Genomic DNA, 15,532 nt, shown 5'->3' with positions numbered 1-15,532 from the left:
TATTTCCATTTACTTTCAGGAGCTGAGGATCAGACCTCTTATCTCTTAAACATACGTGGGTCAGAACTCCTCTGCAGTTTTGCTTTTCTCAGTGCAGTGCCAGGAGCTGCTGCCTGTCAAGAAGAAAATGACGGCTTCCCAGCCGCAAGCAAGTCCATCCAGGATGTCACCCAGAAGCAGAGGATGAGCCCAGGAGATGCTGGATCACTGTTACAGAGCTCAACTTTGTTGCATCTCCAGCATCCCCCAGGGCCTGCGCAGGGACTAGTGTGTGCCATGAGATTCCAGCCATGTCATCCCTGCTGAGAGTTCTCCCCACTCTCACAGGAAGCATCTGACCATTTCTGGTTCTCAACATGCCTGTATGCGGTGATGGAATCATGTCAAATAGCCAGGATCTAGAATAGAACCTTGTGATTGAAACAGGGTTTTCTTGAACTATTCAAATCTTTCTCAGGAAATAATGTATGAGAACAATCTGCTTCAGAATTATCCATCACTGACTGTGAGATTCCAGTACAATTTGGTTGCTACATTGCATGTATTTTTATTCTCTGTTTGTTCAATGAGTGTTGCACTTGTAATGATGAGATTACTGGTAGTACCAAACAGAATTTCAGAATGATGAGAAGATAATTAGATGATATCCTGAGGGTGATTTCTGTTTAAGACACAGCAACTATGACATGGAGTATATGAATGTGGAGAAGGAAGATAACAGTGCTTATTAACCTAAGATACAATGGTTCCCAAACTACCAGGAAATACGTTTCGTTGAGGTGAATGACGTGGTGATTGATGTTTGGCCCAAGCTGGCCCATCTGTTGCGAGGCACGACTCAGCTAGGCTCAGAGGAACTTGATGATCTCCCGAGGTGCCATCCAACCCCTTCACTTCTGTGATTCTCTGACCTGATGTTTGCTGCAGCCACAATGCCAGCTTCAGCATAAACTGTGAGGTTTTGACAAGCCCAAGTGATTGAACCGCACACCCAGAAGGCTGCCGGCTTCCAAGAGCTCTGCTTGTTCAGCTCCCATCACCTGTGAGTGACCAGCAACAAAAGCCTGACAGCATAGCGGTGGCAGGGATGCTCACTACAAAATCAGAGATTGAAGACCCTACCTACCTTTCTAAATCAATCCTTAGTGACATTCCAGGATTACAGTAAGGAAACTGCTGCTGCTGCATGGATCTGTGGCTCCAAGTGGGACAAGTGGCCACACAGCCATGAACCCACAGACTTGGTGGATGCCCACCCCTCCTGGGGACACATCAGGCACATTCTTCCTCTCTGCTCTCTTGGCTTTGCCAGAAGACTCACCGTGACAGAGGTGGCAACCTCAAGTGAATACACAGCTGCTGCTGTCCCACTGCTCTCGTAAAGTGCTGGCAACCCCTGTACATCCACACACACAGATGCACAGCTCTGGGATGTGTCCTTTGCCAGCCAAATGGAGCACCAAAATCGCCCGTGTACACGTGGTGAGTCTCAGCAGTGCCTTTAAGGGCTCGTGGAAGATTTTCCTGGCTTATGGTTGGGACTTTTCAGTCCCTGGAGGACTTCCACACATCCATTTCGATTGTAACCAATAACGAGGTTTTCTACATAAGGCTTATTTCTAACAACGCATTCACTTCTATATAACTATTAGAGGATTACGTGTCCTATTTTCTTCCAGACAGGCTATTTGATCTTTGACTGCTGCTGGGACATCTAAGAAAATGGTGCTGTCCTTTTTTTTTTTCTTTTTTCTTTTATCTATCCTCTATATTCCTTCTCTTGGCAATCTGATTTTCTAAAGCAATGCTCCCAGCCTTAGATGGGGTAGCATGGGTATGCAAAGTGATGGGTTTTGTGTAAAACCATGTGGAACAGCTGCTTCCTCTCAGTACTGTGCCACTTTACAGAGGACTCTCTGGCTATATAACTGGTGCTTCACTCAAACAACCATATACTTAGGAGCAAGAAGATGTCTTCTAGGTATCTTTGGGAAACCAACTGGAAGAACAGTGGTTAAAGGTAGGAAAGATTTATCTTTTGAACCATGTTCACTTGAACGACAGGGCGTATTGCAAAATAGATACTGCTGTATTATACACTACATTTTACGTAGTCACATATGAAAATAACAGACAAAAAGATTTTCATATTTTCAGAGGTACTTATTTGCAGTGCATTGTCATAATAGCTAGCATTATTAGTTTAAGTAAAAATGCATGCAAAATTGATGAGATGGTATGGAAGCAGACACATTTTCAATATATTTCTTTTTTGAAACAATCCTGTCTGTACCCAAAGTTAATGCTGAAGCCATTTTTGTTAGGGTGTTATGTTGTGTAATATTTCTTGTTTATGTAGAGCTCCTGTTCATTATGTGCTTTGGCTTGGAATTCAGAGACGCATATAATCTAGGCTGGAGTGCATGATCTGCAGAGGTCTCTCCCAACCACTACTATTCCAGGATTCTAAGAAAAGTTTTTATGATTTATTAATTAAAGAGAAGTGTAACCCTGCTAGTCCCGCCGAGGCGGCGGCCTCTTGCAGGGCGGCTGTGGGTCCAGGTCACTGTCGGCGCTCCTCTCAGGACAGTGGCCAGGAGCGGAGGGGCTGCTGCTCCGGGCAGAGGGACCTGCTGCTGCCTCCTGCTCCGTCTCCTCGCGGGGCCGCTCCGCTTCCCTCGCCGTGTGTGCAGCGGGGCCGTGACTGGGAGCCGCACGATCGTCAGCCCCTGCTGTGCTGGGCTGCTCCTCTCTGCTGGATGTCGCGGTGCTGCCAGAGAGTGCGGGCACTGATGTCACCTGTGGGGAGGCTGTGGGGCCATGGGCAGGGCTGTCCTCCTGCCCCCTGACTGCAGGGCCCTCCTCCTGCACCCCACACACGTGGTCTCCACGTGGGCCCCTCTCCATCAATCCCTTTCTTGTTCTCCTGATGCTCGTGTTTTCTGGCAGCTCTGAGCCCTGGCCTGTGCCTTCTCAGAGGCCTGATAGATGCTTTTGTCTCTCTTTGTTGTTTTCCATATACCAAGAAGAGCTCTGAAAACATTTTATTCCCTGGAATTGAACATCTATGATTCTGTGGTTCTGATTCCGTGTGATGCAGTCCGTTGTACTCCTTGTGGTTTTGGTCATACAGTAGACATTATCACAATTTGTGTTACCTGCTGCAGTTTGTAAAATTCCATACACTCTGTCTCCTCTCTTCTCTGACTTCGGATTCTCTACATATCTGCGGTGTCATTGCACTGCCTACACACTGTAGGACTCCCTCTCAGCCAGGTGATTTCTGTTGCTTGGCTAAGTTTATATTCTCCATTAATTCTTAATTGTGAATCTTCTGCTTGTGGTTTAACTCCTCTATTTGTTCTCTCATAGTGTTTCCTTAATTTACTTTATTCCAGGTACCTTATGGTATTCAGTGCTTAAATTACTTTCTCCATCTGTTCTTAAAACAGGAAAGCAAGAAATCAAAGTAAGCGAAGATATCATGTAAATGGAGTCAGCAACGCCTGTGCATTTGGAAAGGCTAGTAACTGGTTCAAGATGCTTGCATTTAATATGAAATACAAGACTGTTCTAATCCAGCCTTGTCAAGTCCAAGAGTCTTACACTGCCTTCATCTTTGCCACAGATTCTGAAAACAGCATATTAAGTGGAAAGTATCTCTGAATGACAAGAAAAGCCAAGTCAGCCTTTCAAATGACCAGACCATGATGTGATGTGAATTAAAAAAAAAGAAACCCACTACTCTGTTTGTAATAGAAGAAACTATGGAATTCAAAAGCAGTGTCTGAGTCCTGTCTCATAATTAGCACGAAAATTAACAACATGAGAATAACAACAGCTATTTTTTAAACATATCGCTTAGCTACTTTCTGAAACATAAAATGCAATGTAAAACTGTGCAGAACACAAACTAGCCACAGAGCTTGTTGAAATACTCTTGCAGAGAATGCTACAGAGTTTAGACAGAGTCCCTTTGGGTGAACTCAGATGTCCTCCACAACCTAAGGAAACTGTATATATGATAGGATAGGCAGATCTGTAACTCCAGCAAATTTTTTGATAGAGTGAAAAGATGGCCTTTGAGATATTTGAAAACTATGAGATAATTAAAAAGCGAGATGCTACACCAATCTGTAGTAACTCAGCAGGATTACACTTTTCCTAAGTGACCATATTTTGTGCTCCAAAATCCAAGTCAGACTAATTGTCTAGCTTCTGTGGTGGCAAAGTTATCTGGTCAGTGAAGATGAATGGGAGTGGTTCTTCATTAGTGATGAATCTTCTCATCCAGCCTTCGACTGCCACCAATGCTGCAGACCCCAACTCCACCTAAGGACAAGCATAAAACAATACGTTGTCATAGGGCACTGGTACTGACTTTGAAAGAAGTGGAATTTTGAGTATACACAGCAGTGTTCCAGGTAGATGGTTTAAGATGTCAGCCAGATGTGTGCACTGATGCACACAACTGAGTCAAAACAAAATGAAAATAGAAGCATTTAGTAGGAAACCAACTGGGAATCTCTTCTTCCTTCAAAATGTGTCTGTTGCTCTTTGATTACAATTGCCCAAGGCCCATTCCATCTGGTCCATAGATTAGAATGTCATTGCCTCAGTAAAAAATGAATCATTGCTGCAGATGTATTGGTAATTTTCTGGAGTTTTTCTGCATATAATATCATCTGGCTTTGGATGCAACCAGGATAGTATACAGCAGTATCAGAATTTTCAGGCAGCTGATATCTTAATGAAGCCATAGGTATGTAGTACATAACAGTAGCATGAAAGCCTTGGTTTCCTACCCATTCTCTTATCCAGCTGTACAACAAATAGAGAGAATACAAATGTATTTATTTACTGTCATTAAACAATGAACATTAATCTCTGCTGGAAGCAAATTACCTGTGTGAGAATCTGGTGGCTGTAAATCATTCACTCTGAGGTTCTGTTAGTGGCAGTGTCAACACCTGCGGAGTGTTCTTCTGTGTTACCAGCATGATGGATGCCAGCTTCCACCACCCAAACGGGTGCTGCCTACAGATGCAGGATGAGTGACCTTAGTCTGGACCAGCAGAACTTTATAAGAACAGAATCCCCTACCGGTGATTTAAGTGATGTCCTCAGATTAGCCCTCACTGACATCTTCAATGAAAGCAAGTAGTTTATCAAACACAGAAGTTGCTATGGGTTTTTATGCATTGGGTTTTGTGCTGCTGAGTGAAGGGATTGATCCCAGCCTGGGACACTGTCCTTGTTCTCTCATTCAAAGCAGACCTGAGGGAGAACCAACCCAGCTGGTGCTGGCGATGGGACATGATGGGGAGCCAATATTTCTGGCCAGCTCCAAGATCACAAGTCTATAGCAATTTTTTTTCAGTTGCCTTGCTACACTTAAAGGTTGGAGCCAGGACTGCTCACTCTAATGCCTCAGTGGCACCTGCATTTACTGAATCCAGATAGGTTGGGAGAAGGTGCAGAGCCTCCTGAAATGTCTCTGCTAAAGGAACAACCTCCTGAGAAGACTGCCATAGAGAAATTTAATGGGTTTCTGCGACTGTTCAAAAGCTGTGAATATCTCCATTCATTCCCTTGGAAAAAAGGTTAATAAACTCTAAGAACTGGGGAATATTTCTGTATAATAGTCCAGCCATGGGAAGAGGGGGCAGGGCAAAAAAGCAGTGTTTTTTTGCTGTAGAAATACGCTGGACACGCTCCTGAATTTTGATCTAGGGAGGGTGAAGCTCATATTGTGTTCTGCTTACTGAATAGAAAAGGAAAAGTGGAGGGAAGGAAATGTAGGGATTATTCTCACGTAGAGTGTTTCTGAATTACCCAATCAAAACTCTGTCAGTGTAATTCAGACCTTTCTCCACACCAGCGGAGCAGGCACTGACTGCAGACATGACTGCCCCGGGGGCTTGCACCTTTGGGCAGAGCTGAAAATGAGGGCAAAAGAATCCATCATGGACTTTTTCTGCTATCACAGATACAAAATTTCTCTGGTTAGCTTCAGTGGCTGCAATACACCCTGTTCTTATACAGAACAGCAGCCAGGGTGGAATGGAGAGGGACCTAAGACACGGAGTGGAAGAAAGGCTGCAGATGCTGGGCCCATGAACACAAGTAAAGAAACACCAACTGGAAAAATCCACCAGAGACTTCAGCTAGCATGAGAACCCCTAGACAAGGAAACAGCACTTTCTGCAGCTCAGTCCTGTGAGAGAGACAGGCTTGTGGAGAGAGAAAAGTTGGAGATGTGGGAATAGTGCAGTATGGCTGCACTAGTAAGGCTGCAGCTCCCATCCCACAGTTTGATCTGGAGAGACACTCCAAGGGACCAAGGACAAGGACTCTATCCACTGCAGATCATCTTGGTGCTCAGGGGCTGCAGAATTAAAGCAGAGCTTTAATCTCCCTTGAGAGGCCAGAAGTGTGGAGAGATTTGCAGTCTGGGAATTTTTCATCAGCAGCACAGAAGCTTCAGATTTCTGTACCAAAAGATATTCCCCCCATACCACTCTTGCCACAGCAGTATCAATAAGGTGTGTAAAGGGAGGTGTTGGGGACAGACAGAGCTCATCCTTCATGCTACAAACACGTAAAGAAACTCCTGCTTTTGCAGAGTGTTGATGCAGAATGTACTGGAGACTCAGGATGGGGTCACCCAGCTCAGCCATATGTGGATTATCTGCAGACCATGTGGCTAGAATTAGCTTTCAGGCCGTGAATTTGAATAGAAGACCAGCTGGTGGCTGGGAATAGGACTCTGTTCTCAGCTTCCCTGGAGGTATCAGAAGGTTCAACTCAGAACTACATACCATGTGATGAAATCAGTGACTTCAACCCTGTTCCCAGAGGAATGATCATGGCAGAAACACAGCAACATAGATGAGTTAGCTGAGGTGAGGACAAGTTGTGCTGAACAGAAAAGGAGAATAAATCATTCTCTGTCCTTGATAACGCTTACGTATGTACAATCATAGGACACTGTCAAGTGGTAGAAAACATCCCTCCTCTACTGTTTCTGCCATGTACTCTAGCTAAGAAGAGAGCTTACCTGGTCAAGCATGTGAGTTTTCTAATGTTACAAATATATCCCTGAAGCATGGTCTGGGATGAGGCACAGATTTGTCTTCACAATTAATTTGTGTGGTAATTTTAGGTGATAAATCCCAAGTCAGTTGTGGAGCAGCCTTTCAAACGCTGAGTTCTTTTTACGCAAACCATCCGGTGTAAGAAATCATAAGAAACCTAAGCACATATTTCAGCCTCCTCCAAGCAGTTTTCTGAAAAAGGTAGCAGTCATTTTACTTGACTTACAAAGGACTACAGCATACAATGTAGAGGATGCTCAAAATCAGACCTCTATCCTCTCATTTTTCATTGCACTTATTCTAATACCTACTTCTATCGATTTGACATGCAAAAACTAAGAGAGCTAAAAAGGAAGTATCTGGTACATGTGAGAGCGTGGCAGGTGTGATCTACCTTGAGGGCAATCAAACAGCCACAGCCGAAAACTAGGACATGCATGTTTGCCAGGAGGAATTGCAGAATGGACTCTGCATCCTAAGTAAAGCCAGATAATGGGATAAGCACACAATCTGTTGTTGCTGTCTGCAATGTTTCTTCTAAGGGCAGTTGTCAAAAAGCACCATCTCAAATTTCTAGACCAGTTTCTCAGATAACGTCCCAAAATGGCTGAGGTGGGAAGGGACTTCTGGAGCTCTTCCAGCCTGCTTAAGGCAGGGGTCAAGTCCTTTTCCTGATGATGTAGAAAGACAACAATTATTTGAGCTAAAATGCCTTGGTTATACTAACACAAATGTGTTTTCATGCATATGAACTCAGGAAAATTTCCATTCCGCCATCTTAGAAACATTCAGGCTCTTCCCGTATTTCAGCATTCTTCTGACTTCACTGAACCTGTACTGGCATACTGAAAAAGGTTTATATAAAAAAATCCAAGCTTGTTTTGGAAACGTTGTTAATAAACATTACAACATTCCAAAGATTTGGTTGTGAAACAAGAAGCTATAGCAGATCTCTGTAAATCACTTGTGGCAGCTCATGACAATTACGAATTTGGATGAAATGCACTGAATAGGTAAAGCCAGAATGTTTAAGTGGGAAGAGATGGCTACTGGGCAAGGGTCTGCCTGAACCAGACATCAAAAGCAACTGTAGGGAAACCAATCTGCAGGTTTTAATCTGCTTTCCTCAGCAGTAACAGTGGAGTGGCTTCTGCCCTCTCTTCTGCATCAACATGACTCTTTCAGAACAGACTTTTAAGTACCTCTAGTCCCAAATTTTGCCTCCATCAGTCCACTTTTATTAACACAGAGATCCTCTGTAAGTACTAGTCCTTGGCAGAAGGACAGTGTTCTCCAAAAGCAGAGCACATCCTTACACCACTTGTTTAGCCAACAGTCCACTTTGAGTGGTTGCCCCTCTGCACTCCTTTCTCATTTGGTTATCAGCTCATCCCCCTGGTATCTCTGCAGCCATTTGCACTCTCTGCATTTTGCATCCGATGAAGCCAGGCATGAATGCTGCACCAGGCTTTCACCTCTGGCTTCAGAAAATCATAGAATCAGTTGAGTTGGAAGAAACCTTTCAAGGCCATCTGGTCCAACTCCTTTGCAATGAACAGGGACACCAACAGCTAGATCAGAGAGCTCAGAGCCCCTCCAGATTGTCCATGGGTGCCTCCAGGAATGGGACATCCCCTGCCTTACTGGGTAACCTGTGCCAGTGCATAACTACCTTTATCATTAAAAAAAAAAAAAAAAAAAAAAAAAAAAAAAAAAAAGCCCTTTTCCTCATAATGAATCTAAAACTCATCTCTTTTAGTTTGAAATCATTTCCCCCTATCCTACCACAACAAACCTTATTAAGTCTGTCCCCTCCTTTTTATTGAGAGGCTGTCCCCCCTTTAAATACTGAGAGGCTGCTCTCAGGTCTCCCTGGGCTGTCTCTGGGTTGTCCCAAAGGTTTGTGCCGTCGTGAAGCTGGGTCACTCAGTCACATCTCCACAATTCCCCGTTGGAATGTTGGCTCCTCACCAGCTGCAGGACATCCTTGTGAGCAGGGCACGGGTGGAGATGTTTCCCCATGGTTGGCGATGTTTCTCCTGGTGCAGTGGTCACTTATTTGGTAGGACTTGGACATCAAATCATAGAATCACAGAAACATTAAGGTTAGAAAAGACCTTGGACAAAGTGCACGCAGGTGAACACTGTCCCATGCCCACCATTCCCACTGACCACATCCCTCGGTGCCACATCCATGCAGTTTTGGGACACCTCCAGGGACAGTGACTCCACCACCTCCCCGCTGCGGGCCACCTCAAGGCTGAAGGCGACTGCACCGCGTCTACGAGCACAGAAGCACGGCCACGAAAATATGTTCCCTTGTCATTTTTTGCTTAGAAGTGACCTTAGGGCCGGCAGCGCGGAACGCAGGGCCATGGCTGCCGTTTCCAGCCGAGCCGGGCGGCGGCGGCGGAGGGCTGCGCGTCGTTTCCCTTGGGGTGCGTGCAGCGTGGCCGCCGCTTCCCCGGCGGCATGGCGGGGGCGGGGAAGGTGTTCGCCACCCTGAGGAACCACTGGAAGAAAACCACGTTCGGTGTGTGCTTGCTGAGCTGGGGGGGGAATTGGCTGTACGGGAAGCACTGGTAAGTGCCGCCCGGGGCGGAGGGCTGAGGGGCGGGAAGGCTCCGTGTCCTGTCCGCTGTCGGGTCGGGCTGTGTAGCAGAACTTTTGGTACCTACGTTTCGGTGCTTTGCGGTTGTTAGCGCCACGTGTAGGGATGGTGCTTTCACCTGCATGACACAGTGGGGAAAAAGTGTTTACACGTTCCGTTCTTCGGTCTTCCCTTTGTCTTAAGAGGTAACGCAGTGTTTCTTTACTGTACATAGGATGCACAGCACGGGAGAGCCCGTGAGCATGAGGGCCTTGGACAGAACTCGGAGTGACTCTAATGCAGACTGCAGCCCTGCGGCAGAATGCTCTTTTGAGAATCATAAAACGGTTTGGGTTGGAAGGGACCTTTAAGGTCATCCAGTTGCAGGGGCGCCTCCCTCTAGACCAGATTGTTCAGAGAGCTGAACGGTTTGGGAAAAGTGACGACTGTTGAGCCATTTATTGAGCTCTGTGGAGGATTGTGTTAGCCCGGGAACAGGAAAAAGACTGAACGGACTGAAGACTGATGGCAAGAGTGTGGCAGTTCCAGGGCAGATGCCCTTTTGCGCTGCCCTGTGCCCACAGAATAGGATCATAGAATCATAGAATTGCTCAGGCTGGAAAAGACCTTCGAGATCATCAACCTAAACCTCCCCTGGTGCAACTTGAGGCCATTTCCCCTCGTCCTGTTGCCTGTCACCACTGAGAAGAGACGAGCCCCGCTCAAATACCATTTGGGTATCGGAAGAGAGCAATAAGGTCTCCCCTCAGACTCCTGTTCCTCAAACTGAATATCCCCAGTTCCTTCAGTCTCTCCTCGTAGGACACACTCTCCAAGCCTTTCACCAGCCTTGCTGCCCTTCTTTGGACCTGCTCCAGCACCTCCATGTCCTTTCTGTATGGAGGTGCCCCAAAATGAACACAGTACTCGAGGTGGGGCCTCACCAGTGCCAAGTACAGGGGCTGAATTACTTCTCTAGTCCTGCTCACCACACCATTCCTGATACGAGTCAGAATGCCACTGGTCTTCTTGGCCACATGGGCACACTGATGTCTGTCAGTACAGAAGGTCTTTTCTCCTGGCTGCCCATAGCAGGGATAGGCTAGGGGCCCACTTTGCAGTTTCTGTTTTGCTTCCAAACGTGCTAGTGGATTTTGCGTTTCTTTTCATGTCAGTCACTCCCAGTTCCTTTGTTTCTATATCAGTTCTACTTGGACAGATCAAGGAAAGAGGCGTACATGGGCTGTCTTGGCTCTGTGTCATGCTGTTAGTAGCATCAGAGGCTAAATTACTATGCACCAGGCATACTACTGCACTTATATTTGCCCTCTTAGAACAGATTAAAGGTTTAGTGAAGTCTTGTGCTTCATTTTCTGGCATTGCAGGAGCTTCTGATGAAGGGGCTTGCTTTAGCACAGCATTGGTTCAGATTAGCCTCTGACTTCCTGGAATTAGCTGTCTGAGGTGTTGCTCATTTATTTGCAGCTGGAAAGGAGTTTTTCTCCCCTCCTCCATTCTTCTTGGCTTTTTCATCCTCCTGAAATTTCTGAAATGTTTCTCTTGCAAGGAGAAGCTCATTTGCTATTCTGACTTCTCAGGGTTCGTTCTTCTTTTGAATGTGGAGGCTATGATGCCTGCATTAAGTGAAGCTGCTACTATCTGCCCTGCAAATAAATAGTAACTCTTCTGTAGTCAGTCTCAGCCTGCACATAGGGACAGAAAAACTCTGGAGCACTTGCTTAAGACTTTGGGCAATGCTGCATGGACAGGTGGGGACACGGAGAATGTTACCTTCTCCAAACTCATCCTTTATGCATCTTCCCTGCTGGGAAGTTGCTTAATTATCCCAAGCTGGGAAAGACCCGTAAGGATCATTGAGTCCAACTGACGGCTCCACACCAGACCAGTCAAAACTTGGACCCTATGTTGCCCCCCTTCCAGCACGATGTGGGCTGTGTCGGGGATCTGATGTGGATGCTGTTGTGTTTCATAGGCTGTACAGGAGAGAGGGGCACTGCAGTGAAAGGGTTCTTCTCTGAATTAGTCTGAAGGTTGTTGATGGTCTGTAAAGGCCAAGGCATTTCTTATCCTGGTCTTGTGTAGTACTTTTTTCATATTTCTGGATCAGTGTGTTAGCCTTTCATCTTTGTTCATCCTTGAATGACCTAGAAGAGCAAAGAGGAAATCTTGTGCTGATTCCCCCTCCACCATTTGTGATTTGGATGATCTAAATATTTAGTATAATGGGCAATGCTTTTCGAAAAAGATATCGATCAGGAGGTAGCAAAAGCTTTTCATGTGTGGAGTGATAGGCATAGTGTTTGGTTGAACTACTGTTAACTAAAACCCTGTTGCTGTTTTTGGAAAACCTCAGTGAACCTTCACATTCCTTTATTTCTCATAAAAGAGCATCTAAAATCAGTTGCCTTCTATTTGGGGTAGCAAATACCTTATAGTATTGAAGAAATAAACTGAGTACTCAGTGCTGTCGTATATGAGGTTATCTCCGTTTTATATCACTGGATTACATGGACTATCATCATTGTAATCAATAGCATATTGTACTACAGGTCTGAGGGATGCTGAATTTTATATACTAGATCAAACCTTGCAGGGCATGCAAATTGCCTAAGGCATGCTCATATTCAGTTCTGCACTTCTGTTTAATGTATCCAGACAAGACTGATTACAGAGAAGTAATCAACTTGCCTTTTAAAAATCTCTTTCCTTACTTAATAGGATGGAAAAAGGGTACACAGCTTAATTCTGTCTGTGTTTCTGAGCAGTAGCTACTGATGCCTGTTGAATTCATTAGCTTAAGGAGTCATAGTGTAAAATTCAAATTGCTTTAAATTGTACTCATCATCTTGTATTTCTTGAAATGTTTCCTTACTGATGAAGAAAGCAGCAAGACAGCATATCATAGGATTGTTTTAAAAAGTTCACCAAATGACTTCTCACCTTTCCAGCTCACGTCCTGAAACTACTCTCCTCAGTAGGGCTGTTGCTGCCCTTCACACATCCCGAATGGTGCAGTGAGCCACCAGAGATGGCAGGAGCAGCAATTTTGTCTCTTGCATGATGGATGCCAGCTTGACTGAGTGTGCAACTTGGGCGGGCAGAGTGTTGCAGTGGTTCCACTGGGTGAGTGGTCATCACCTTGTTAGGTTGGGGACTGCTGTATGGTGCTGAGGCGGTGGACTCCTCAGGTGCTCTGCTTAACTCTGTATACACTGAAATATTGACATTCTCCATAGAAAATGCTGGCAAAGCATCTGGGCCTTTGTCTGCTTGCTAGCCATCTGAGTGCTGTTGTTATCTGTAATTTCAGTGTTGGTCTCTGTGTGGTTGCCAGCTGATAACTCACTTTGTCACCTTTCCATGTGTCTTCCTGAGTGGATGACTTTATTTCATCAAATCTTCATCAAGAACATGGAGTGTAAATTCTGTGTCCTGGGTGAAGCTGATGCAAACCAAGGTTTGTCTTTCCTGGCTTTCAAAAGCCAAGGTGAGAGTAAATGCTGATATCGAGCAAAGAGGGTGCTGTTTTGGAAGCTACCAAAAGATGGGCACTTGCCCAGGGGGTGCAGCCTCAGCCAGGGAGCAGACAGACTACGTTGTGCACATCTGTGCTCTTCTGGCAGGAGACATTCAGGACGACATTGGTGACCACCAGTCCCTGTGTACAGGTTAATAGGTTAGTTACAAGGGCTGTGATGCAGAAGGAGGCCTATGTACTCACAGATACAACTGTGTGTGGGTGTACTTGTGCTTCTTTTTCCTCTTAGAAGTGAAGATAGCAAAGCACTGACACAAATTAAGGATATAAACATCTTCCTGTTGCCTGGCATCATTAGATAGCTTTAAAATACGTTCAACCTGTGAATGTGGTGGGGATGGCGTGGGACTGTGTGTGCTGTTCTGCTGGAGAGGAACGTCAAATCATCCCTGAGTTTCTGATCAATAAATGGTTCTTCTGGTCTTTGTTCCAGACAGGGCAGTGTGGGCGTAGCCTGCCTTGATGGAACTGGAATTAGCTGTGGCACTTCAGTTTAGCCCTGTACACAAACCTTTCCAGGCAGAGTTATTTTAACTGATGCTCTTTCCTCACATTGTTGCAATCAAACACAAGCGCTGCTCCTCTAGGTTGTATTTTGGGTACTTAATACAAATGGCTTACTGCTTTGGTTTTATGACAGTTAAAAACATGCTTATGCCTCTGAGGAGTTTTTTAGACATTCCAGTTACTTGTTATCTTGGTGAGCTGTTATTTACATATTTTCTTTTTCCAGAATGAGTTCTCCAGTGGTATTTTTATTATTACTAAGAATAAATCTGTGTCTTTCTTTTTCTTTTTTTCTGTAGAGCTATTTTCTCAGAGCTTTATATCTCACCTAAAGTCACCCTACTTCTCCCTTTAGGACACTGCATCATCACCTGTAGGTGTTGTCAGTGCCAATAGCTTACCTGGTTCCTTTGGTAAATCGCATAAGCTTGTGACATTGTACAGATCATACTCCTGCTGTGGTCCATCATTCTGATCAAGACTTTGCCTACTCTTCTGCCATTCCCACTGCAGAATTTGGCCCAATGAAAACAGTTTGTGGTAGAAATGTGCTGCTTCCGTAGTCAAATGGTTTTCATGGCTTGCCTTGGATCTTTTTAATGGGTGTAGCATGCACTATGCTGACTGTAACTTTTTTTTTTTGTACTTGTGATTTTTGAGACAATAATACACTGTCTTGTCAGATACTGCTGAGGGAGAGCTGATGGATCATTGGTTTTAGCACAGAGAGGGGAATGTCTTGTAGCCAGAGGACAGATGAAGCTGGGTGCTACAGAATAGGACTCATTTTTCTTTCTCTGAAGCCCAATGGGGCATTTTTTTGGTCTGGAGAAGAATTGAAGTGTGCTGCACACTAAGTAGCTTTACTTCCAATTTGCTTACCACCAGCATACTGTCTTCCACTTTGCTCGTGTCGCAAGCATACAGATCAGAGTCTGGAGTCTCTTTCTGACATGACTGTCAGTGGCATATCTAATACTGTTATTTCTTCTTTATTTTGAAGTTTCGCTGAGGTATATTGGGTTATTTCACCTCTCTGGCCTTAGTCATGCTCAGACCTGGGTACATGGTAGGCCCTGCATTAATGTGGTCAGCTTACAGACTGGGGGAGGGAAAGTTCACAGCTGGAATGCGCAAAGATTTAAGTCTATAGAAGTTATGCATAAAGTCAACTCTAAATCCTTTGTCTTGTCCCAGAATGGTAAGTACCTTCAGTATAAATAACAAGCAGTATTAACTTTTATTTTTAAAGGAAAAGCAGCTTGGATCTGGAGTACAGTTATGTACCAATTCAAAAATAAATCACAGTGCTACAGTGTCTCATGGCTTATGTAATCTCAGCGCACTGGTCTTTGTTTTCTGTTTCCTGTAGAAAGGGTGTTTGTGTGCGCATGCAGAATGTGCTTAAAAGGGTGCTTTTTATCCCTAAGCGTGTTAAACAGGCCTTAAAGAATCCGTATTTTTATTTTAGAGCTGTCAGAGCATGTGTGAAAAGGGTACACACCTTTATCTTGAAAAAGAGCAAATTGTCTTAAACTTACTCAACCTAATGTCCACTCTCTGTTCTGTCTTATCTAATAGCGATAACCTGCTACGGAGAGCCGCGTGCCTAGAAGCCCAGGTAATACCGTTTAAAGTGATAAAATTAGATTAAAATCCCCGTCTTATCTTGGTTGTGCAGGGCTCCTGAGATGTTCCCAGCAGGCCCTCTCTACGTGACAAGCCTTGTAATGCTGCCATCTGTGTTCCCTTGCTCCAGTGCCAAAGGGCGGGCAGGCC

General features: G+C 44.9%; 2 protein-coding genes across 4 annotated transcripts in view; both read left to right on the top strand.

Annotated features, from left to right (window-relative positions):
- Positions 1–3,783, top strand: part of TMEM178B (transmembrane protein 178B) — a 231,063-nt gene extending 227,280 nt beyond the window's left edge. Inside the window, exons 4-6 of one of the 2 annotated variants that reach the window (XR_008202973.1) lie at positions 20–1,482; positions 1,909–2,020; positions 3,453–3,783. The gene's annotated coding sequence lies outside the window, so the exon portion shown is untranslated. The remainder of the gene's footprint in view (positions 1–19; positions 1,483–1,908; positions 2,021–3,452) is intronic. The other variant, XR_008202972.1, reaches the window with a different exon arrangement.
- Positions 3,784–9,513: 5,730 nt separating this feature from the next.
- The window catches only part of AGK (acylglycerol kinase), a 31,473-nt gene continuing 25,454 nt past the window's right edge, over positions 9,514–15,532 (top strand). Inside the window, exons 1-2 of one of the 2 annotated variants that reach the window (XM_052669575.1) lie at positions 9,514–9,679; positions 15,335–15,374. In XM_052669575.1, the coding sequence (XP_052525535.1) occupies positions 9,570–9,679; positions 15,335–15,374 (150 nt within the window). In that variant the 5' untranslated portion in view covers positions 9,514–9,569. The remainder of the gene's footprint in view (positions 9,680–15,334; positions 15,375–15,532) is intronic. The other variant, XM_052669574.1, reaches the window with a different exon arrangement.

The sequence above is a fragment of the Tympanuchus pallidicinctus genome, unplaced genomic scaffold (assembly GCF_026119805.1).
Source record: "Tympanuchus pallidicinctus isolate F22 unplaced genomic scaffold, pur_lepc_1.0 scaffold8, whole genome shotgun sequence".
Lineage (NCBI taxonomy): Eukaryota > Metazoa > Chordata > Aves > Galliformes > Phasianidae > Tympanuchus > Tympanuchus pallidicinctus.
This window is presented reverse-complemented; position numbering and strand designations above follow the sequence as displayed.